The 25,660-nt window shown below is 41.3% G+C and overlaps 1 protein-coding gene, 1 long non-coding RNA gene and 1 pseudogene across 3 annotated transcripts; 2 read left to right on the forward strand and 1 right to left on the reverse strand.

Annotated features, from left to right (window-relative positions):
- Positions 1–2,935: 2,935 nt before the first annotated feature.
- Positions 2,936–4,460, forward strand: LOC144716791 (peroxidase 5-like; annotated as a pseudogene). The gene is made up of 4 exons (XR_013584996.1): positions 2,936–3,231; positions 3,329–3,519; positions 3,623–3,788; positions 3,878–4,460. The product of XR_013584996.1 is annotated as a peroxidase 5-like (transcript).
- A 10,418-nt stretch (positions 4,461–14,878) lies between these two features.
- Positions 14,879–16,437, forward strand: LOC144716792 (uncharacterized). Its single transcript, XR_013584997.1, has 2 exons — positions 14,879–15,818; positions 15,898–16,437. It is a non-coding gene; the product is annotated as an uncharacterized LOC144716792 (long non-coding RNA).
- A 6,764-nt stretch (positions 16,438–23,201) lies between these two features.
- LOC144716793 (Tetratricopeptide repeat (TPR)-like superfamily protein) lies at positions 23,202–24,814 on the reverse strand. The gene has a single exon (XM_078592034.1). It carries the CDS (start codon positions 24,731–24,733, stop codon positions 23,423–23,425), a length of 1,311 nt encoding a protein of 436 aa, XP_078448160.1. The 5' UTR covers positions 24,734–24,814; the 3' UTR covers positions 23,202–23,422.
- Between the last annotated feature and the right edge of the window lie 846 nt (positions 24,815–25,660).

Consider the following 25,660-nt stretch of genomic DNA (forward strand, 5'->3'; position numbering starts at 1 on the left):
AATCAGAACTTTAAAATGAAATGAGGACCCTAATTTCTACCTTATTGCCTGCGTAGAGTTGCCCTCCTGTGCCCCATGATGATACAGAACCACATGGCTGTGATTGAACTCCTTAGCAATGACGGACCATTATGTCATGCCATCCCATTTGTGACTCGCCCCTATGTTACATGACTTCAGCTATGCCAAAAAAACATGGCTTTGCCCCAACAACTTGCTTGCATCATGTGGCTCTGTCCATGGTTCAGCCTCAAATGTCACCTAGAAGCTCATGTCCTTTGAACTGCCATTGCATGCATCCCTAACGCTCTAGTGCTGAAGCTCCACTCCTGACTTGTATTTTTCCACTTTCATGAGATTTAGAAAAAAAGGTTAATGGAAAAGATTTATGCTTTCTTGTCATTGACCATTTGGATTTTGGATTTAGACCATGGTTTTACGGCAATGGCAGTATGAGCAAAAGGGTGTGCATCATCATTACTTTCTTTAGATTTGAAGGTCTAAATTTATTGTGTTTATTGTTTACTTGTTTTATCCATCCCAAGGGGTATTTTAGTCATCATATCCTCTTTATCTACATATTTAAATCTAATTAATCTTTTACTTAAAAAATGAAATCAGTTATACTATATCACCCTACAATGCAGTTGGACTATGAAAAGTATATTTGTTCTATTACAGTAAAAATTTTGTCGATGACAGGAAAATCTGAATGCTATTTATTATTGGTAAATCCATTAAACATTTTAGCTATAAAAGTGGATAAATAGTTAAAAGCCTATAAATATTTACACATGTTTGTCGAAGAGGAATATGTTTACCAATATTTCTGGGCAGTCGATTAAACAATCAAGTGCTCCCACAGTACTATGAATCATTGTATTCAATATTTCAAAAGTTTGCCTGTTTCTTACAGATAACGACTGCACAATTGACTTTATATCCATAATTATAATCACTATTTGGAAATGTCCATTCTAGTATTTTAATCCTGAAGCAATCGTCCCTACCTTCGCAAAATAAGAGCACCTGGCTCTGCCCATTCACAAGGACTCGATTCTATGTCCAAACAAAAAACAAAACGATGTCGCTATTCTTTATTTTGTGCAATGAAATATTTAAAAATATACTTTTAAAACCGTATTAAAAATAAGTCCAGAATATCTCAAACTTAAGCAAACTAATTCTTGAAAACTCCTTAACTTTATTTCCTTCTCTGATAGATGGTTTCATAAAACTTTTGGAAGATCTGTACATGGTAGACCATGGGTTGACTAGATCAGAGCCATCGCAAGCAATTGCACGTGAAATTCCCCATGTAATGAACCCTAGTAGTTCCTGTAGAGCATCTATGCTACACCCTAGGCTTTGCCCGTCCCGATGCCGATATCGAGACAGATGCTGTATCGGATATCGGAAATGAAATTTTCGATATCCATTTTCATCAATATCCGGATAGCAGATTTCGGTATCGGATATCGGTTGCAACAGTGCCGATATCCGATACCGGTATCCGTCCCGATATCGGCATCCATCTCCGTCTCAAGGGGACAGATGACGGTACCGGATATCGGATGTGGATATCGAAAACCGATAACCACATCAAATTATAATAAAAATAATATTATTTATCGATATCTCACATTTCACATAGATAATGTGGGCACAGGAGTACCAGAAGAGCTTCCTATTTAGTCCTTCATCTCATTTATTATATACAGGCGAGTATTTTTAATTTCTTCCATATGGGATAAAATAAAACCATTCGATCCGGATACCGGTTCCGATATCTAGATATCGAAAACCGATATCCGGCATCCGGCATCCGTCTCCGACATCCGAATACCGGAAAACCGATATCCGGTATCCGATACCCTGTTTGTCTTCACCCCCCCATATCCGATACCGATATCTGTCTAACCCCTTATAGACGGATATCGACCGATATCCAGTATACGATATCCGGCTCCGTCCCATTTTTTCTCGGATATCGGATATCGGACGGATATCAGTTGGGCATTTGCTACTCGCCCACGAAAGGTCTATCGTTCTTAATCGGGACCTGGAGGTGATTCTTCATATTTTGCAACATAATTACGTTCTAAGAATCATTACCCTATTGTGGAGGCGACTTTGGTCGCGCTGGCGTTCCCCCTTCGCCCTTTTGTGTTGTAACTCTCTCCTCTTTCCATTCTATTCGGCCCGTGGAGAAACTTACGAAGTTTCAAGCGCCAAGCAGTATCCCATCATCTTAATTTTCCGGATGGAATCCTCAGTATAGAGCGTGTGAATGGAAACGAAAATTTCGTAAATATTTCAATTATATAAATACGTAGATCCATATACAGGCTAATATGTAGACAGGTTGATGAAAAAAATTTCTTTGTCTTGGCGCGTTAGCCGGACAGAAGCACAATGCGATGATGAACACCGATAACATGGGCCATGGGAACTGCCACCATATCTTGTTCGGAAAAACGTTCATTCTTACGGGGGTAGCGCTGAAAACGATACTATCTTCGTGAGGGCGTTAAAGACCATCCTTACGCGGATCGCGTCATGGCTAGCTGGACATACTTCGCAGAAACATTAAGAGTCACGCAAAATGAATTCACCAACCCTGCAATCCGAAGAAGTCAGCTTTCCGTGGGCGAGACGATTTGTCTGACGGAGATACTGGAGATGAAAGTCAATCGGATCAATGCCGTCATCAGCTGTGATTTCGGAATCTAACGATAAAAAAAAAATTGGTTCGAACCCCATTCAGATTACGATTAACTCATGAGTTTCTCCTCCCGAACTTTTGAGAATGTGTCGTCGGGCCACTTGTGAAGTTTCCGTGTCTTTGACCACAACTTCGAAAAATGCGTAGGCCTTTCCTTCCCCGGGCGGCGATGATACCCTGGTGGCCTATAAATAGGACGAATGTCCCTCGTATATTGCACAAGACCTGATTAGCCGACAAATATCGGATAAGCGGGCAAAGATCCGAGTTTGGAGCTATCCGGGTGGGAAAATATGGGTCTGAAGCGAGGAGGGTTACTCTTGGCTCTTGCGCTTGCGCTCTACTTGTCTTCTCCATTAGAGGCCCAGCTCACGGTGGGCTTCTACAGGACCACCTGCCCCCGGGCCGAACTCATTGTGAGGGAGGAAGTCAACAAAGCATTCCAAAGCGACAATGGTATCGCGGCAGACTTCGTCCGTATGCATTTCCACGACTGCTTCGTCAGGGTAAGAATGCACAATTTACTACTCACTATGTTTCGCGGAAGCAACGTTTATCCGGCCAGGTGGTTTAGTTGTTAGTTGTTAAATTAAACACGTACAGGGCTGCGATGGCTCCATTCTCCTCGACTCTACGCCCCGAAACACAGCGGAGAAGGACTCGCCCATCAACAACCCCAGCCTGGAAGGCTTCGACGTCATCGATAACGCGAAAACCAGGCTCGAGGCCGCTTGCAAGGGCGTAGTCTCCTGCGCCGATATCATCGCTTTCGCTGCAGAGATAGCGTCAGACTGGTACGCGTGACATACAAAGCAGTACATAACAACGCAATACTCGGCTTCGTCGCCACCGGTCTTATTTTTCGGATGATTTTATGGTCCTCTGATTCTTTCGCAGAGCAAAGGTCTCTTCTACGACGTGCCCTCTGGAAGAAGGGACGGAAGAGTCTCCCTGAGCTCCGAGACCTTCGCCAACTTGCCTCCGCCGACGTTTAATCTGGCTCAGCTGACCCAAATGTTCGCCAGCAAAGGCCTCACACAGCAGGAAATGGTCACGCTCTCCGGTGAGAGGATATCTGATGTGAATAGTTTTTTTTATTTATCACGGCCTTTCGTGAAGGCTAATATACATATATGCATGCAATGTTAATAGGTGCCCATTCCATCGGGAAAGCCGACTGCTCCTCGTTCAGCAGGAGACTGTACAACTTCAACTCCACCGTGCAGACGGATCCGAGCCTGAACCCGTTGTACGCTGCACAGTTGAAGCAGAAATGTCCGCCGGGAGCGAGCGGCACGACCGTGCCCATGGATCCTCCGACTCCGTTGGCCCTTGACATAAGCTACTACAAAGGCCTGTTGGAAAATCGCGGCCTGTTTACGTCGGATCAGGCCCTCATGTCCAGCCCCGCAACTGCGAGCCAAGTGAGGGCTAACAGGAACAACAACAACCTGTTCAGCACGAGCTTCACAGCAGCAATGATCAAGATGGGCAGAATCGGAGTCCTCACAGGAAGCGCGGGCGAGATCCGTCTGAACTGCAGGGTGGTCAACTAATGATTTCCGCTGCCAGCCTATTCGTTCTACACTCTCGTCGTGTCCCGCCGCCCGCTGCCTTTGAAAATTTCGAAAATAATAACTCTTGTGATGATCATGTCATGTTTCTTTTCGCAATTCTATTACTTCATGAGGCAAATGCCGAATAAAAAGGTGTTCCTTCTATGTCACGATAAAAAGGTGTTCCGAAGTGTTCCTTGTATGCCGAACAAAGGCGTATCAGTTAAAACGTGCAGTAAACGATACATATTTCTTTGAACCTATGACGGCTGTTCAGACGAGGAATGTGGAAAGGGCTTGTACCCTTTGTGTGTTTCGTTTTGGATGACGATACGCATGATTATTTATAAGCTGAGAGAGAGAAGTCAGCCCGGCAAGGATTAGTAATACATGAAGAAAGTAATAATTGTCCATGGATAAGGGGGATGTGTGAAAGGTTGACTCTGTATCACACTGACGCAACTCTTCGCCTGCTTCAGTTCTCCTTGAAGAACTCTTGGATCTTCTCACCATCAAGTCACGTTGTTTGAAACAGAGGTTTGAGAATGAAACAAGACAAGGTAGGGGGCTAGCTTGAACAGCCAAAATTAGTGCCATTCTTATTGTAATTTAGATATTTTAAATAAACTCCCGATAACTTCAAGTGTATCAACCAACATCTCTAAGTATAAATCAACACATGAAATACTAAAGCACTAAGGCTCAAGTCTCTTGAGGAGTTGGAAAGAGCTAGCGGCCATGAGGAGGAAAGCTTACTTCTCTCCGGGTATGGTACTATCACCATGAAATGATCTCACTTTTCTCACAGGACGGTGACTCTCATAGCTCTCTGGATACTTTTCTCTCACTCAACTGGCTGCGTCAGGTTTAGAAATCCCATTATCTTCCTCCCGCCTGGTATTTGAAATCAGTCATTCTTCTCATCCCTGTTTAGCACAGAACATCGAGAACATATGAAATAAATAAAAATATTTGGGGAGGCTAAATTCAAACATGGGTACCCATAAGTAAGGATAGAAGAGAATGGTAGGTAGTATCGAAATGAGAGGTTCGGATTGATGGAAAATGATAAACGACAGATGGATGCATATTTCTGAAGATAACCACTCCTAAGGATAGATGACTGGACAGAATACCCAAGAAGCTGTGGACAAAAATGAGGATGTAGGATCTCTTCAACAATTTGGGTTAGATAGATAGACATGTATCCACATTAAACGCGAATGATGCTGTGACCAACAAATCATAACATGGAATGAAGAACTAAACAAGCAAACCCCATAAGAATATTTTTTTGTTTAGGCAAAAAAATTGTTTTTTCTTCTGTTTTTTTTGTTTTTTAATTTATTTTTTGTTTTTTGAATGGGGTAAATGAACCAAGCACACTGCTAATAATGAAATGTTGGTCGAGATTGGGGATTTTGATGGAAATCTTGGCATACAGCACATAGATCAACCAAAATGCTCCCCGTTCTTTGCCCATATAAGTTCCCCACACAAAGAATGAAATGAGGAAGAAGATAAAAACTTGAGAGTTGGGCATATCATGAGTAAGATGAGTGTAACTGAAAGATTGACATTAGGTAATAACAAGTGCGGACATAGGAAAAATAGGCTGTGATAAATGAGGTGCAGGTATTACCAATGGTTCCCGATTTTGACTTTAGGTGGATGCAGGGCAGATAATTCTGTGCTTCGGATTTGAAGATATGACCATTTCGGCTTCCAGATGATGATTCTACATAATAAGTATTCTTGACAATAGAGTGAGATCTAGTCAACCAAACATTCAGATATATGGGTATTCTCAATTCACTCATCCCTCCTTTCCACATTGACAGTACTGCCCTTTGATTTTCCTGTCTGTTCCTCACCCTACTAGATACCCTTACCACTTCGGAACTGACAAGGAGTATCCAGATTCATGCTTTGAGATAATCATCAGGTTGAGGGAGGAGGTTCACCTATCTCATCAAACACCTCTCCTCCGAGAATTGGTGATTTGCTCATATCTTTGGCTACCATCCTTCATTGAGCTGACACTTGTTCCATTAGATTCGAAGGGTTGGAATTTATAAAAAATAACTCAAAATTTTCCTCAAATGGAGCAGTATAGCTCCGAATCGAGTCGATTAAAGTTCTGAGGTAAGCTTTCTGTTTTGATTTTCAATTTCTCAAATATTACGAGTCAGGCACTCGTTATATGGAAAATTTGAGCTTAATCTGATCGTATTGGAGAGACGCGTCGACAGATACCCTTCTCCCTAAATGTTTTTCCTTTTTTCAGCGTGAATTTGATGTAATCTGATTTTTTCAAGCTTTCTTTTTTCCATTTTCGAGTGGCTCACAACCCAAGGCAGGCCACTAAACTAGACAGACCCAAAGCATCCTGGCTGATGGATCAAACATATGAGCGAGAAAGATTGTGGGGCACGTAGCCCAAAGATGCAGCCCAAATGGCTCTTTTGATGCAATCCACGCGTCAAACGAGCGTAATGGGACCATGTCAGCCCTAGAATGCATCCACGCCATCAGATCTAACAGCGTGGATGAAACTGGCAGCTGTGGATCCAAGCCGTAGGCCACGAGCGTCATAATCGCGATCGCAACTGCTGTAGTCGTGGCCGTGACAACCGTAGCCGTGACTGCAGCCACCGACAGCCAAGGCCATAGCTGCAGCCATAGCCTCAAGCCTCGACCGCAACTGGCGCAGTCACACCCGTAGCTGTGAGTCGAGACCGCAGCCACCAGCTGCGGCTACAATCGCTAGGTCATTGCCCGTAGCCGCAACCACAGCCACAGCCGTAGCCGCGCTCTGAAGCCATAGCCACGAGCTGCGTCTGCAAGTTGCGAGCCACAGCCGCCACAGCCGCACCAGCCCACCGCGGCCGCAACCACCAACAGCGGCAACAGCCACCCGCAGTGACCATGCGCGCATAGTCGCCCTTGGATGGGTGGAAACTTTGTTTCCTCTCCCCTGGTGGGCGCATCCAACTTATTCGACACGTCCTCATGATCATCCCATTGCATACCCTAGTGGCGCATTCATTATCGCTTATGGTCCGTGGAGTGACTATGTGTACATTTCCTATTGGTGGGTCACCTTGAGGGAGAGCGTAGGCACCACTGGGTTTCTTGGCAGAAGTTTTGTTGGCCAACGGACAAGGGAGGTCTAGGGATCAGATGTCATCACGACATCCAAGACATGCTTCATAAGAAGCTCATGTGGCGTATGCGTACCACAAACTCCCCGTTAGGGAGTTTAATCTTGGCCAAGTACAGCAAGTGGGCTCATAGAGAGTCGGATATTTGGGGACATAAAAGGTGATGGACTTGGTAGAGACATAGGCTAGCGATATCCATTGTCACATGTTGGCATGTAGACAAAGGCACGATTAGCGCGTGGTATGATACATGGCTAGCCGATGCGCCCCTAGCCCTCCATGTCCACTTTGTACCACATAGATCGTGGTTGACTATGCCACAACTCCTCACGGTCAACGCACGCCACTTATGGGAACATCATGGCCTCCCACTCGATACGCTACCTCATGCTCTGCGTACTACTATAGGAACCTCTAGTGATCGCCTCATTTGGACTTCGACACTCGACAAGCCCTTCTCTTGTTGATCCTCTTGGGACCATTTTCACGATACATCCAAAGATTAGCACTCGTGTCTCCTTCTTCCTTTGGAGTCTCATACACAGTAGCCTCCCGACAGATGATCGAGTAACCTGAATCGGTCACTCAGCTCGCGTTGCCATTGCTACCCCACTTCTTCCCATGTTGAGACTATGGAACACCTTCTCTACCATAGTGAGATTGCTCTAGACTGTTGGCACCAATTTACACATAATTGACACCCACTTCTCACCAACTACGCTTCCCTTTCACCCTTAAGAGTGTTTTGCCAAGATGTTTATCTCACCCACATGCTCTCAGTGGAGCCCCTACCTACACATCACCATAGCTTACTTATTGTGGGAGGTATGAAAAGGGCAAAATTCTTCTCATTTTGTAGGGACCGCATGCAAGCGTTGGATATCATGCAACAAGTAAAGTGATGGATACAACACACCCATCCTCTCCTACCGCTCTTTTCACACAGTTTTGGCCTTATATATGATCTTCTTCGCACTTGGGCATTCCGATGACTCTGACCCCCATGACCACTCGGCTACAAATTTTCTATTGACACCTGCCGCCAATAGGCATTCTCAAGCTGAATGTGGATGGTGTGGCCAAAGGTAACTCAGGACCAGCCAGAGGAGGCGATATTCTCCGAGATCATATACAGAGTATTATTTTCGTTTTCTCATCTTTTTACGGCACACAAACTAACACAATAGCAGAGGCTATGGCGGTAGGTGTTCCTCACAATATTGTCATAGAATTGGACTCACAGGTGTTAGTCGATATGCTTCGTGAAGGTACATGATCCCAGTGGCGTCTACAGAGCGTGTGGTAGGACATCATGTGGTTTCACCCCCGCTTGACTAGGATCGGCCACCAACTGCGCAAGGGCAACTAGTCAACGGATGCCCTTCCCAACCATGATGTATGCAATCATGCCCCTTCCTCTCTTTATCTCTCTTGGTAGGACCTCCATCCGGAAGCTTAGGGATGCCACCGCACAAAGTGCCTCAGTCTATTGGCTCTTTGTATGTGTCGCTCCCTACCGAAGGATGGGCCCCATGACTAGTGTACTACATGGAGTACTTGAGGCAGGAGGGCTCGCCCTCTCGCTTGATTTCTGTACCATGCTGGCACCTAATGAAGGCGGGAAGAGCTACGCACACTCCATGCACCACCACTACCGCTGGGGTCCAGCACGCTACCAGCACGAGCGAACTTCTCTAGGCACTTCCTAGGTTTTAATCATTTATTTTTTCTTTTACTAATCCTTGGGCATGGGTGAGCAGGGTCTGTGTGTAAGTGGGACCTTTTACTCTTGCTCCACGCCTATCAACGCTTATGAACAATCCACTTTATAAATAAAAACCCCCTAGGTGGTGTCTAGAGCACTACTAGATTGGTCTGTAGGTAGACCTTGATGTCAGCCGTACCCGGCATCATGTTTCTGCCACTTAATACAAAAAAAATCACACCATCTAGAGATGCTTTTAATTCGCCACGAGAGCCTAACTTCTGCACTCATGTCTTAAGGATCAAGGTTCGGACAAACTTCTCAAAGTGAGGTGGAGTGTATGGAACATGTGCATTCAATTGATAGCAGCCAATTCTTGCATGATGACATGATGTATTTTCAGTTCACATCTAAAGCACTTTCCGCCCCCTAAAACTATGTACACTGCCCCATGAAAACAGAAGGGCAGAGAAAATGCAAACCGAGCTTGAGTAGATTATGATCATCCCATCGGAGTTGGCTGCCTCCGGACTAATAGGGTGCACCTTGATTGTCACCTTGCTTAATTAGAAGAACTCAAAAGGAAATATTATTAATAACAACAACAATAAACTATTAGAAGTTCAAAATTAAAAGATTGAAAAGATAGTGGAAGAATCAATAATTGAGGATGGACCTGGTAGATCTTCAAGAACAATGACCAACGATTCTTGGAATTGATCTGCTTCAAGGTAGGGCTTTAACCTTTGACAATCGACTTTAAAAGAGTAATCTATCTTCAGATCTGTGATAAGTACTGCATGAGAATTAAATACTTGATTAATAATGTACAGTCCATCCTAGTGTGATTTAAATTTTCCTAGAAATAACTTCAAACACAAATTCTCAAGCCACATTCCTTGGTTATCGTTTTGGTTTCTCCTCTTCAATACCTTGTCATGAGAGTGCTTCATTTTGGATCTTGTAGATGAGTAAATTCTCATAGGCTTCATTCCTCAACTCTTGTAGTTCATGTAACTACAAAACACAATTTTTTTCTACATCATCAAGAGAGAGATTAAGTTTCTTAATATCCCAATATGCCTTATGTTCAATTTCAACTAGAAGGTGGCAAGATTTTCTATAGACTACTATGTATGGAGACATGCCTAAGGGTACTTTATAGGCAGTTATATAGGCCCATAGAGCATCATAGAGTCTACTTGCCTGATCTTTCCCATCTAGACTTTCTTTATCTCTCAATTACTAACCTCTATCTGTCTGTTAGCTTGAGGATGGAATGTTGTAGTCATGTTATGATAGTCTCCATTATATTTCAACAATGTTTGAAGTTGGAAATCAATGAAGTAACTACCACCATCACTGATGATTGCTCTTGGACACCCAAATTGACTTATAATATGCTGTATAATAAATTCAAGTACCACCTTGTGATTATTTGTTCTGGTGGGATTGGCTTCCACCCATCAGGAAACATAATCATTTCCCATTCGGACATATTCATACCCTTCAAATTTTGGAAATTCCCCATGAAGTCAATTCCCCATAGATCAAACACCTCGATTTCAGTGATTGGCTGCAAGGGAATGTGATCTTGCTTGCGCATATTCACTGTTGCCTGGCATTTTAAAGATACTTTGCATAACTAAAAGCAGTCTCTTTGCAGTGTAGGCCACTAAACCCAGCTTCCAAAATTTTGGCAGCTATTATTTCGGGATAATAGTGTCCCCCATATGGAGAAGAATGACAAGATTCTAGAATCCTCCATTGTTCTTCATAGGGTACACATCTCTGAAGGATATGGTCAACCCCTTGCTGAAATATTTCAGGATCTTCCCACAAATAATACTTTTATCTCTTTTTAGAACCTCTTCCTGGCATTTAAGTCCCAATAATTTGGTAGTTGACCTGAAACCAAATATTTAATTATATGCGCATATTAGAATATCTTGGTCGCTTGCACTTCCAAAATATGCTCATTTAGAACATGAACAAAAATAGGAGACGGTGAATCAAAATTTAATTAAAAAGGTGATCTGCCACTAAATTCTTGCATCTACGCCTATCTTTAATCTCTTCATCAAACTCTTGCATCAGTAGAATCCATCTCATTGGTCTAGGTTTATTTTCCTTTTTACTGAGTAGAAATTTGAAAGCTGAGTGGTCAGGAAAAACTACTATTTTACTACGCAATTGATAATAACAAAAATTTCTAAGGAAACAATAACTGCTAATAATTCCTTTGCAGTTATGGAATAGCTGACATGTGCCTCTCCCAGGGTCTTGCTAGCATAGTAAATGGCCATTGGCTTCCTCTCAACTCTTTGTCCCAGAACTGTCCCTATTACAAAATCAGAAGCATCACACATAATTTCAAATGGTAAATCCTAATCAGGGACCTGGAGAATTGATGCCTGAATGAGGGCTTCTTTGATATGTAAGAAGGCAGTAGGGGCATTAGAATCAAAAATAAAATTGACATATTTTGAAAGCAGAGAAGTTAAGGGTTTGGACATCTTGGCAAAGTCTTTTATAACACTCTTCTATAACTCTGCATGGCTGAGGAAACGTCTAAGATGATTGAGGTTTTTGGGAGGATGAAGGGCCATGATCACTTCCACTTTGGCCCAAAAGAATACCCAAATGTAGAAAAATTGTCAATAAAAATCTCTAGAAAATCTCCCACTAATTCAGAGAACACAACACTCATGCATCTCTGAAAGTTAGCTGGTGTATTACACAAACCAAAAGGCATTCTCCTGAAAGCAAAAGTAACTATCGGGCAAGTGAATGTAGTTTTTTATTCATCCTCTTCATGAATAAGAACTTGATTACATCCTTAATAACCATCAAGAAAAAATAATTTCTTTCCCTAAAACCTTCTCTAAAATCTGGTCTGTAAAGGGAAGAGAATATTGGTCTAATTTGAAGGCTAAATTTAACTTTTTATAGTCTATACAAACTCTCCATCATGTTGTAAGCCTGGTTGGAAGTTGGCCACCCTGCTCCATTCTCTCTACAGTTATCCCATATTTTTTTGGCACGACATGAACTGGGCTCACCCACTGGCTATCACAAATTACATACATAAAACCAGTCTTCAACCATTTGATAATTTCACTTTCAACTACTTCTAGCATATGGGGATTTAAACGCCTTAGGATTCTTTAGATGGTTTAATATTTTCATCCAGGAAAATTCTATGCTTACAGACATCTCTACCGATGCATTGGATATCTTTGATTGACCATCATAAAGCCAGTTTATGCACTGATAGAAGTTCTAACAGTATTAATCCTTGGTCAGCAAATAGACGAGATGAGATAAAAAATAGATATGTTTTATGACATCCTACTAATGAATATTTGAGAGAACATGGTAGAGGTTTGAGTTCTACTTCAGAGGTAGACATAGGAAGTGGAAAACCCACATGTGTATCATGTATTTTTCTCTCCTATTCATAAAAAGTTTTTGAATTCAAATGAGATGCCTGCAAATCAAATTCTTTTTCATCAGCCAAATCACACAAATATATCTTCACCAGAATTGTCTAGAAATTTTAAGCTCTTAGAAATTTGAACTTCTACCTTCTCCTTGGCGACTCTTAGTTCAATTGTCCCCTTGCCCCAATTAATGGTAGCCTGCATTGTAGCTAAGAAAGACCAACAAGAGTTATAGGCACATGGCTCAAATTATCTATAACTTTCGTATCACCTAAAATGAAATCAACAGAGAACAGCAATTCTCTACTCAGACAACCACATCCTAAAACTTCTCATATGGCTGTCTAATGGATAAGTCTACCAGCTACAACTCTATTAGAGTTGGCTCTAATTCCCAAATTTACACTTGTCAAAAATGACTTTTGGCATAATATTCACACTTGCTCCCTTATCAAGTAGTCATGCCCCCAATCTCCCATTTCATAAATGGAGCTCCTAGGTCCCTTTTTTTCTAGGAATATGATTCAAAAGGATGGAACTGATGCTTTCTGATAATTGAATTCTCTTTTGCTTCTTAGATGGAGTGCAAAGCTTTTTCGAGAACTTTGAGTACAAAGGAATATTCTGGATGGCATCTACCACAGGAATCGTGATTGTGGCTATTTCTAGGAGGGACTTTGCAAGGTTTTAAAGTTTGGGAAAATGGAATAGGTGGTACATAATATTTTTCCGTTAGGTTCTGATGCTGTCAGATTCTCTAGAGGTTCCTCAACATGTATATCTTTGCTCCCAGCATTCATTTCCTCACATGGTTTTTTATCATAGGAATCAGATAATTCCTTCCCATTCCTGAATTTTGAAATTCCACTTAGAAATAACAAGATTGATGAAATTTACAATTTTCATTTGATAAAACATGACCTGAACCATCAAAAGCATGTCGATAAAGGAAATATTTCTAGGATTAATGCTAGGTTGGGTTGGAAGTCAACTTGGGTTTTGGCTAGTGGTGGTAAAGTCATCCATTTTAGCTTTATTCTTGTCACCTCTGGAGTTACCTTGTGAATTTTGCCCTCCTTTTCCAAAGTTCTGCCTCTCTAACTTTTCCGTTCTACTCCCCATTCATTTCTGATTCTCCATAAATTCTTCTTGCTTCAGCATCATCTGTTCCAGAATATCAATCATAGGGTTAGGAAGTACATCTTGAGAATTTGAAACAAATTGGGGTAAGGTTGTGAAGCAAAATTCTGAAGATTTTGATTGTTCTCCTGATAATATGGATGTGGCTGGAGATTTTTCTTTCCTTCTTCTCTCCATCATTGTTTTCCATAATTTCCTCTATGCTTGTAAGCTCCTTGTGTTAGATTATTCTCTTCATATGCATTTACCTATTCCAGAGTAGGACAAATGTCCTTAGTATGGTCAAAACTCTCATAAATTGAACAAAGAGGAGAAGGATGTTGTGGAACAGTAGAGGGTGAGATAAAAGTGAAAGAAGATTTCATCATCTTCTTCATATTCAGAGTAAGCTCCTTCGCAGCATTGCCCACCTTGCCCATATCCCTTTCCACATTATATTTCCACATGCCAGACTCTACTGCACTAAAATCAATCAACCCTCCACATTTTGATGCTGAAATTCTCCCACTGTGATTCAAACCTTGGTGATATGCACAACTATCTGCCAAACTCTCAATAATACTAGTGGCCTCATCAATTGTTTTGTTTATAAAAGTAATTTCACTAGCGCTATCCACTCTAGCTCTCTCATGATCATTCAATCCATCATAAAAAAAAAAATTTGCACTATCTACCAATCAGGAAGACCATGATGGGGGCATTTTCTTGTAAGATCTTTTAACCTTTCTGATGGTGTATGCCATCAAGGATCATCAACGACGTCACCCGCGCTGCATGCCCTCGACGTTGAAGACAGGGTGAAGTAGCTCGAGCTATCATTTCTGTTTTTCGTCTCTCTCTCTCGTGTTTTTGTGTTTTCCCTTTCACATCGTCGTGTTTTGTCGCGTTCGCGACATGTTTCACGCGCCCACCATTTTGCCGTCAATGGGGAGGGGCCTTCCTTTGACCCTTTCCCCTTGTCTCTCTCCCTTTCTTTTCCCATTTCCTTAATTTCCCCCTTTGTTCTCTTATGCTTTCTTCTTTGTTTGTAATGGGGGGAGCCCATTTATAAGGGCTCCCCTAATGGACTTCCTTTATGGCCCATTAGGGGCCCATCCTTTCCCCCATTATAAGGGAAGGGGTGGACGCCCTAATTCCTTAGACCAGGAAGCAAGAAGGATTATCGTTGTTGAATTGTATCTTGGTCTCCCTCCCTCGATCAGGGAAGAAAACAGAGGGGGAGGAGAGGGGAACGGTGAAGCATCCAGGGAAGAAGTAGCTGGAAGGGAGCACGGGGAGATCTTCAAGAACTTCCCTATACCCTTTCTTCTTCTCAATTCCCCAGAAGAGTTGTCCTCCGTGGAAGGAAGGTATCGAGCAGAATCCACGCCGTCCACGGCGTTCGATCGTAGATTCTTGTCTCCTTCCGGCACCGTCCTGTTCAATCGCGACCCTACCATGTGGTGTTGAAGAATCAAGAGCCCAGTGTCTCGATCGTGGAAGAAAAGGAAAGGGGAGACCTATTTCCCGGGGATGCTCAGGACCCCGACCGAACAGAGGAAGCGATGAGGAAATTGGTGCGGCCGCCAACGCTCGCCTCCGACTGGAATTGGGTCTTTCTTTCCCCTCCCCTCTCGGACGGCCGCTCGGGAACTTGACCTGCTCCACCGGATTCCTCTCGGGCTTCGACCGATCAGAGAACGGACAAGAAATTGGTGCGGCCGCCCACGTTCATTCGACGAGAATTGAGGCCTAAACCGATCAGAGAACGGTCAAAGAAATTGGTGCTGCCACCAGCACCCACTTCCGACGGGACTCGGGTCTTCCCTTGTTCTCGCCGCCGCGTCGCTTCAGGTCGGGGGTTGACGACCCCTTCCAAGTGGCCGATGGCGTGTCGTAGCGATCATTTGATTGGACCTAATTGAACTTGGTCGCGGACCCGTGGGATGACTGACCTGCCGTTAGCCCAGCTGCCCTCTCTCCTTCGCCCTTTATTAGTAGCTCCGCCCTTTGCTCGTCGAGCCGCTGCCGCTCTCCGGCGCCTCCCACCCCCGTTTTGGTCACCACCGGTCATCGACAACTCCTGCAATCGAGCCCACCGACGAGGTACGCCGTCGTCTCCCGTCGCTCGACTAATTACTACATGCAATAGATTTTCAATTTGACTCCACCGTGCTCGGGCTAGGTAGGTGAGAGAGGCATTGAGAGAACTACGATAAAATTGAGTGTCTTGCAGTGTGGACGAGTACGTCCGTTACGTGCAAGGCCTACGAATCGATCACTCGGCGACCCCGTCCAAGCTTGGAGCTCGGCGCCTCCCTCGAGTTGGAGCCTGCACGTGCGACACGTAGGGCATTCATTGCATCGTAGTTACATCGACCCGTTAGGGTTCATGTGTCGGATGACGACACCATCGACATTCGATACCATCATCACTTATTGGCACCAAACCATCATATTCGGTGTCGACCGGATGACATCCCCGACGACGTCCGGCATCAACTTTCCTATGCTTCACAAAAGGACTCAATTCCTTGGGTAAAATCTCTAATTGGGTTTCTATAAGCATTAGTCCTTACTACAGAATAGAATTATTGCAAAAAAGCATTTCTCCATCTTACTTTTACCCACGGTTCTAAACCAGTCTTTTGCCTTATCTTTTAGTGTATGCGGAAACTTTATCATTTTCAGTGCATCAGAAGTTACCCCCTGATATATTATACGAGTCACATTTCTCCATAAATTTATATAGGTACTCTTAAGTATCATCATTCAGTTTCCCATAAATGAAGGAAAATTTTGGTCAAGACGGTGATCTATTTTAGGATTCACATTTACATAAATAGTCCCATGCACTCTAGGATAGATATTACTCTCAACTGGCTCATAAAATTCTCTCAATCTAGTCATTCTGTTAACATCATTTGGAATGTTTACCATTTCCTTACTCCCTTCAACGAATGCCTTATCAGGTTTTACAAATGCTCTGCCCAACTCCATTCTAATCATAGTACGCACCTACCCTGCATAAAACACTTACCGAAAAGGAAAATACAGAAGATATCTAAAGAGAAAACCTTAGGGATCACCTCATACGCCTTCTCCCTCCAGCAATCATCAACATTTCTGCACTTTACATTTCAGTTGAGCAGATTGAGTTGACATTTCCATCATAAAAAAACTCAAATCTGATCCGTGTTGCCTTCCCGACAACAACGCCAGTTGTTAAATACAAATTTGCTGAATGTAATGCTGTTGTTTTTGCTCAGATTTAACCAACAAATTGATTAAAATTTCCACTTGAATACTTTATAATCTATATAGTGTAAGTAAGGGGTCCGTCCACCGAGAAACAAAAATCTGATGTATAGTTTCTTTCAGCATGGGAATGAGAGGAATGATATTGGAAGCTGGATCTATTGACTTCATATATATATATACATACATACATACATATATATATATATATATATTTATGTATGTATATATATATATATCTAAATAATGTTTTATTGTCATAACTTCTAGTGATAGTGAATGTAAATTCTAATAATTTTTAGGAGGTGAAATAGAGGCATAGCGAAGATTATGAAACAGTGAGCTACTCATCGAGAGACAGAAATAAGGGGACACATATAGCTAAAGTGTAGGAGTGACTAGTTTTCTTTACTGCATAAATAGACCAAACAAAAGAACATTATGTTCAGTACATATCGCGAACTTCTTTTTCTTCTAGAATACCTTTTGTGATCTTCTGATCATCATGCCTTAACCTTGTCTCACTAAGCAGTGATTGTTTTTAAGCTATCCTTTGGGCACCGCATACAAGTTATGTTGTATCAGTTAAAACATGGAGTAAATGCTACATATTTTGTTGAACCGCTGATGTCTGTTCAGATGTGGAACATGTAAAGGGCTAGTTCCCCTTGTGTTTTATTTTGGATGATGAGACGTATGAGTATTAATTTTCAGAGGGAGAAAAGTAAGCCAAACAAAAGAAATGGGTAAGAGATGAAGAAAAGTAATAATTCCCTTTGTCCATGGATAACAAGGATGCATGAAAGATTCATTGTGTATCACACAGACTCATCCAATTGCACGAAGATGAGAGTATCGTCTGATAGAACCTTAGGTATATTGATAGGAAAAATGGGGCAGGACGAGATGGTTTGACAAAAAAGTAGTGACTATATTGGTAATATGTAGAGCAGAATGAGCACCCTGTATCCTAACTTAGTTTATATTATATTCCAATGGGATCAAGATCCCCATGTAGAGAGAATAGTTTTTAAGTGGAAATTTATGGAGAATTGGGTCCGTTGATCCAGTTGTGAGTGTAGGGCAATGGGAATGCCATCTTCTAACAATTAGATGACAAGACTGTGGAATATTATCATAGACATGGTGGTGCCAAGGGGTTGTAGCACCTATAGAGTCATGATTCGGTTATGTAGGCAATACAGGGGATAATCAGCACAAACATAAATTGTAAAAATGAAACTTGCAGCAGATGGAAAACTCAGAGTGCTCAGCCGAATCATGGATCAGATGCATCTGATCTGAAGACTGGTTTATGGTATATTAAGCATAAATTCTATGATACTTTATCATTACAGTTAACAATGGTTTTGGAATAATGTATCATTAGAGCTTTCCTGGTTCTAATGATCACGAGATTTCCAGATGAGTGGATTCCCGCATATGAGAAAATTTAATGGAATATACATTTTGAAGCTTCAAAGGACTTTTTAATATTACAAAGGATGAAAATTTCAAATTATAGATATTAAAACCCAAAGGCCATGTGCAGCTATAAACAGGATACCGATTTAACATTCTTCAATTATGTGTGAAAACATTTTAAATATACTCTGTTCTAGCCAAAACAAATGAACAATCTCATTATCATAGCTAATGTGATGATGAAATAAAGTTGTTTTTAGACCTCTATTAAACCTGGCACCAAGGAAAGTTTAAGATTAATCTGCCTAAAATATCATTTAAATATATTTTTAATAAAATATAATCTGTCCAGGAAACTTTCTAAAGAAAACCTTCACAGTTAAATATGCACCTTATGAGGCTAATAAATAACGTTTAATTTAATGTCCCTATATAGCTGGAGTCCCACACACAAAAATCTATGCACAAGTGCACAATTTTTTGGGAATCATGAATGTAGTGTAATGAATTATGTATGCCATACTTGAGTATGGAGATTCACAAGAGGAGCAAAACCCAATGACTTCAGATCAGATAACCTTTACTACTAAACATCAGATAACACTTAACATGTTTTTAGTGTGATATTTAGGGAGGAATTGTCTCCATCATCTTCCCATCCTTACATTTTTATGTCTATTTAACCTACTACCAGTGCCAAATAATTGAAAACATGCATGTATCTTATCCTAAATGAAACTATATGTATCATGCATAGCATATTTTTTATATACTGGATAAAGTACTCTCAAAAATTTAAACTTGACCCCAGTCACAAAATCCAAACGAGGGTTTTCAAGAAATTTGATAAGTGAACTAGAAAATCTATGATGAAGCATAATTTACAGTGATTTATGTCACTTAAGGCTTCTGATTTATACAAAAATATTCTTAACAAGGGGTTAATCCACTAGGAGAAAGTACTGAATAAGTGACTTTTTATTTTGATTTCTAGTTTTTGGATTTTATATATTTTAAATAATTAAACCTAATTTATTAAAATCAAACTACTAAAAATTAATTAAAAATAATTCTAAACTAATAAGGAAATAACTTGTATACTTATCCAAATTCATTCAAAAGTTATAAAATAACTTTGGGGCTTTCAAATGAATTATCAAATGTGAAATCCTAGTTAATTCTTGTTAGATACATAGGCCAGTACATCAGTAGTGTCAATGATGACTGATGGCAAAGGCCATGAGTGGAGTGGGGAGGAGAGGGTGACAGATACGTGAATTGAGAAAATAATGAAATCTACTCAAGAAACAGGTTTTAACATATAGCCCGGGATAGAGACAAATAGAAAATGTTTAAAATGTTTTAATGGTCTAGGAGGGGAGGACAGATGTCTCTGACTGCACTGTTCACATTCCAAGCACTCTCTTAACCAGGAGGATGACATCCAAGGAATAATTTTTGTGGTCTTGCTCCTTTTCATTACATCTCAGTAGGGACTACAACCATTGCAATTAAATTGCATCTAAAGCTCCTTGGAGGACCTTGTCCTGGTCATTGGCTGGTGCTACCTCTGATTTCCTATCTGAACCAGGAAAAAAAACATAAAATACTGCAAAAGGTTTTAACCTGATTAGCATGAAGCTTGTGGTTATCAATTTGAGTCACACGATAAATCAATCCTACATGTGTGCATGACTTGCCAACTTAAGGTGCCCCTTAGGCAGACAAGCTAATTACTCGTTTGATATATTAATCAATAATTATTCATACCAGATATTGGTATTGATGCATCTGAGATATTTATATGACTGCGATGAATTTATAATGCTACTGATTTATTTATGATGATATCATAATATGGAGACCACTAGTCATTGATTGTGTTCTATATAATTCTATTAAAAGCACACTCGATGAAGACGCCAATATATCTGGATAGAAGAGCATCATCAAGTCCCACTTATATGATAAGTATGGTGTGGCAGATCTCATATACATTAGTCTATAGACACTTGAGGATAGGTGGTGGGTGCTTTTAAGGGGTAGCAGTTGACTAAATTGATCTGCATGAATTTTTCAATTATATTACAAGACCACATTCCACATCACAATGGTGTAAGTGGTCTACAGACCTAATATGCTAAAGGCACTATGTGGATGGACGATTGTGTTTTTACAACGACCTATTTGTTTGTGTTTTTACAATGACCTACAATGAAAACTTTCTAAGCCTAGATACCAATAAAGGGTCCACAAAGATGATTGAGTTACCATGATGGGACCCTCCACCCTTGATATAAGAGGAGATAACTCAAGGAATGAGATGCAAGAAAGTCCTTGGTCATGGAAGTCTAATATCAGCACATCGGTATTGGATGGATAAATGATCATGTTATTAAAGTTGACCATACATAAGTCATCTTAGGAGTGTGAAGCAGGTGAAAAATTATGGGTACACCAAAATTCCTGATGTCAAAGGTTTCATGAGAGAGTTAATATACTCCTTGGTATCTTCTAAATTATGAGGTGTGGCTTCTCACCACGTGACCTTAAAAGTAAATCTATCCATTAGGTTCAATCAACCTTTTGATAAATTAAAATATATGTTCACATAGATAGTAAGTTAGATTTATTATATGTTTGGTAACCAGATTTATTAACTAGACTTTTGTTTTTGGTAATGTTTTTCATACATCTACTGATAGTCTTTTTGACGTCACAATATATAATTAAATTTGGGGTTTCTAAAAAAGTTATGCATAAGATAGGATAAATGACTAAATGACATTCACCATGGTAGACTTCTAGTTACCTGTCTCCTTGGGTGCTCTCCCCTCACAATCTGATCTAAGTGAAAAAATGATGATGGAGAATGAATAATGGGGCTCACGAAGAGGAGTTTCAGCATGCCAAGGATCATGTGCATTCATCTAGAAGATCTAATTGAACAGGTCAACATAATTTGCTTGATAACACAAGAAAGTGGGGATGTGATCCACTGAAAGATGATTTGATCCTTGTTTTAAGGTATATTTCAATTATATTTCGTCATATGTTTTGAAATCATTAAACAATCATGACACTGCGCCTTTCTTATAGCTCTCAAGGGAGCCATACCCCAACACAGGCCCGTACGACAAAGGGCCCATCCTCTACTCTGCTCCCCTTTGGTTGACATGTTGCAGGTCTTGGTCATTATCCAAATCTAAATAGATAAATATTATGAATGCAATATTAAATCCCATTCATGATAATGACTATCTAAGATGGTGTTATAAGTTGTCTGATAACGACGACCTAAGATGTTGTGAACCAAAGATCAGGTTGAACGTGTCCATTATAATTGACCATATTATCGTTCAGAACATGTGCACATACCATTACATGCATTTACACGGATTTAAGCCTCTAAATATTGAATTCATCTTGTTATTAATCATATTATTTGAAAATTTTTGAATAACATATAAACATCACTTTACACAAATATGTGGCCATTTTGAACTAATCTTGATTGACTTCTACGTCAAAAAAACTTATTACTCTTCAATATTTTGTAACTTTTATGTATCAATGTACAATGGGAGTAATGATGTAACTGAATCCAACCTCCATCAACACCTCGTCTCATAGCAATTACGAAGTGGGACATATATTGTCTCTTTAGATGCTCAAGTAGAAATGAGCATTACTCCAATGAATTCAAAGATGGACCTTGCAATTGAATCGACCAAAAAGAGTCTACCAATTAATACATATATGTACATTTTGGGTTTTCTATGCTAGTTAATGCTCCAGTGTGTTTCGTGGAGCATAAATGGCAAAATCAAAATGGGTTAAAACTAAATCATCAAATTATCATATCACCTGTCTCACATTAGAATTCACTATGGATTTATTGATTGGAAGCGTCTCTTTAATCGATTCAAATGTAAGGCTTCTAGACATATGAATTGACTCCTCTGACATGTATATCTTTTTCATTCCGTTATCCAGCACTGTTGAAATCCAAGAGGATAGCCTCGCCATTTTTTGACGAGAATGAAGTATTTTCATAGAATAATAGAAGATAGTGGAATGGTGGATATCTAAAGAAATGGTGCCCTTCCTATTTATAATCTCCAAAATTAAATGACATTTATTTCTAAGGACTCCTCTGATGACTTAACAATTTTTACTCATCAACCTGTTTAAATAACTAATATATAAAATTGATTTAACCCAAAAGGATATCCACTAATAAATGTTATTTTTTAGGTCAAACCGAACCAAGACAGAACCGTGTCCTTTCCTACCCTCAATTGATACCCCCATGTGCATAAAAAAATTATGTTTCTCGCAATTTTTTGGATGGGTCCAAAAATCAATATCATGCCATATGATTAAGGTAATAAAAGGAGCAAACGAAAATAATATTCAATCTCCAAAACCGTTGACTGACAAGACATAACCGACCTAGATTTTTCCCGGAACTTGTTTTAAAACGTTGATTGATTCCCATGAACTAAGTTACAGTTCGAGAAAAATAGTGAGCTTTGATAATACTGAGCTAGAGAACACTGTAATGCAGCAAAGGAAAATTATTTAATACTAACAGATGAATGCTATCAAAGATGTAAAAGAACAAAATATCTACTAATAAATGATTGGTAACAAGTTAAAGATGAAATTCCGAGGCTGGGTCGGACAAAACTTCAAATGCTAAAATACTTGTTAATTCAAAAGGTAGAAAATAATAGTTAGTGCAGAGGGACAAATTCAAGAGTCGAGTAGGGATTCCCAGAAGCAAATGATCAAAAGTTACTCTGATACTTCAAACAGGACTAATCAATCATTGGCACGCTGAAATACACGTAGATCTGGCATGGGATGAATGCATCAAATCACTGTACAACGACCGCTAAGCGGATTTTCTTCCTTGATGTTTGCCATGATCAGGGGACTTTTGCAATTGTAACAAGCAAAAAATAATAATTTATCCAATCATCCTCACCCATCTTCTCACCTGGGTCACGCCTACCAATCAGCTAGCCCTGTTCCTTCATCTTCCTCAGAAACTTCAGCGAGCTCTCCAATGAGAGATACGCAGAAACATCAGGCAAGCTCTTGCTCTCAAGAGCATAATCAAACACAGAATAGGCCTCAGCGACTCTATCCTGTCTGCAAAGGACCCTCACCAGAGCAGAATAAGCCCCAGACTCCAGCTTAACCCGGGCATCCCTCATCTGACCATAAACTTCCATCCCTTTGTCCAAAAGCTTGGCCTTGCAAAGACCCATCAACATAGTATTAAAAGTACACTCATTCGGGCTGCACCCATTATCCTCCATCTCCTCCACAAGCCTAATCGCCTCCAAAGCTCGCCCCTTTCTGAACAGCCCGTTCATAATCGCGGTGTAAGTTACAGTATCCGGGCGCAGCCCCTTCTCCGCCATCACCGCCATTACCTTCTTCGCCTGCTCCGTCATCCCCGCCTTCGACAACCCATAAACAAGAGTGTTATAACTCACCAAATCCGGCTCCACGCCGTCGTCCTTCATCCTGTTGTAGACCGTCATCACCTCGCTGCCATTGCCGATCGAGCAGTACCCCTTCATGACAGTGTTGTAGAGGTAGCAATCCGGCTTAAACCCGGCTTCTCCCATGGCCTTCAGCAGCCTTGTCGCCTCCCGAAGATTCCTCTGCGCGCAGACCGCGTCGATGAGGATGGTGAAGGTGACGAGATCGGGTTTAAGCCCGGCTTCAAAGCCGATTCCGTTGATGAATTCATGGGCCGCTGCTAAGCTTCGAGCTTTGCAGAGATGGCGGACGAGGAAGTTGTAGGTGAAGGAATCGGGCGGGGCGGAGAATTGAACAGAGAGGAGGCGGAGAAGCTCGCAGGCGTCTTCTTCGCGGCCGGCGGAGCAGAGAGCTCGGACGGCGATGTCGGCGGTGGCCGCGGTGGGGGGGAAGTTGTTCTCGGCCATGAAGCTGACAGCGGAGAGAGGAGAAGAGCCGCCGCGAAGAGGGTGAAGGCAGGCCTGAACGAGGAGAATGTGGAAGGTGGGTCGGTTGGGGGAGAAGGGGGCGCGCCGGGACATGTGTTGGAGGAAGGCGATGGCGTCGTCGGGGTGCGCTCCGGCGTTGCAGAAGGCCTGGAGAAGAGAGTTGAAGTCTAGCGAGGAGGGGTGGTGGGAGAGGAGGGAGTCGAAGGCCTTCTGGGCGTCGGAGAGGAGGTGGGATTGGAAGAGGGAGAGAGGGGATGTTGGGTTTTTGGCCTTGGGATTGGGTTGGAGAGGAAGGGGAGAGACTTGGGGGAGGAGCTTGGAGGGTTTCACGCGGAGAGGGATCTTGCCCATCTTGGAGAATAGTTCAGAGGTTGGTTGCCGGAAAGGGGAGAAGAGGACTCTGGCAGACTAGCTTCACGGCGCCGTTTCCTGCGTTTTGTAAGTTTTTTGGGGAGAGAAGTTGAACCCTTCGATCTTCTGAGAGGGCCAACTTGGGTCGAGGGTATCTTCCTGGGCTTCTTTTACTGGGCTACTCGCCAAGAAAATTCAGACAGTAGAGAGGGAGAGTGAAAAACAGAGAAAATGGTATGAGAGAGAGAGAGATGAAGAAAGATGTAGAGAGATTGATGGGAGCAGAAGGTATTGGTATGGAAGTGAAAAATAGAGAGATAGAGAGAGAGAGAGACAAAGAGAGATTTAAGGAGAGATAAGAGCAGAAGGTATCATCATGGTAGTGAAAAGAGAGAGAGAGAGAGAGAGAGAGATTGAGAAAGAGCATCAAAGAGAAATATAGAGAGAGGGAGAAGAGCCTATAGTGATGATGTTGGAAGTATATAGTGATGAGAAGAGCATATAGTGATATGTGACCGGAAAGTTAATCTCAAATTCCACATCTTCTTCGATATTCATTTGTAAAATATATTCAAATAATGCAAATAAATGATGCTTATAATCAGGTATTGCAGTACATGATCTGCCAAAGTTATTTATGATAAGATCTTAATACACAGATCACTAGTATTTAAATATGTATTCCAAATATTCTTATTCAAATGATACATGAGAAGGAAACTCAAAATATCCAAAACAAACAGCATTGTTTAGTCTCGCTCATATGATGACTTTCACTGATCTCATAGCCATTAGTTTGGAGACACCAAGGACAAAAGTGGGCTAGTTAGGGAAAGAGATCATTAAATTGATTCGTATGAGTCCCTGAATGTTATTATACCTTTTTTCAGTATCATTCATTCGGATTATGGTAGCGTAATTGGTCTT

The sequence above is a fragment of the Wolffia australiana genome, chromosome 2 (genome assembly GCF_029677425.1).
Source record: "Wolffia australiana isolate 7733 chromosome 2, ASM2967742v1".
In the NCBI taxonomy this organism is placed as follows: Eukaryota; Viridiplantae; Streptophyta; class Magnoliopsida; order Alismatales; family Araceae; genus Wolffia; species Wolffia australiana.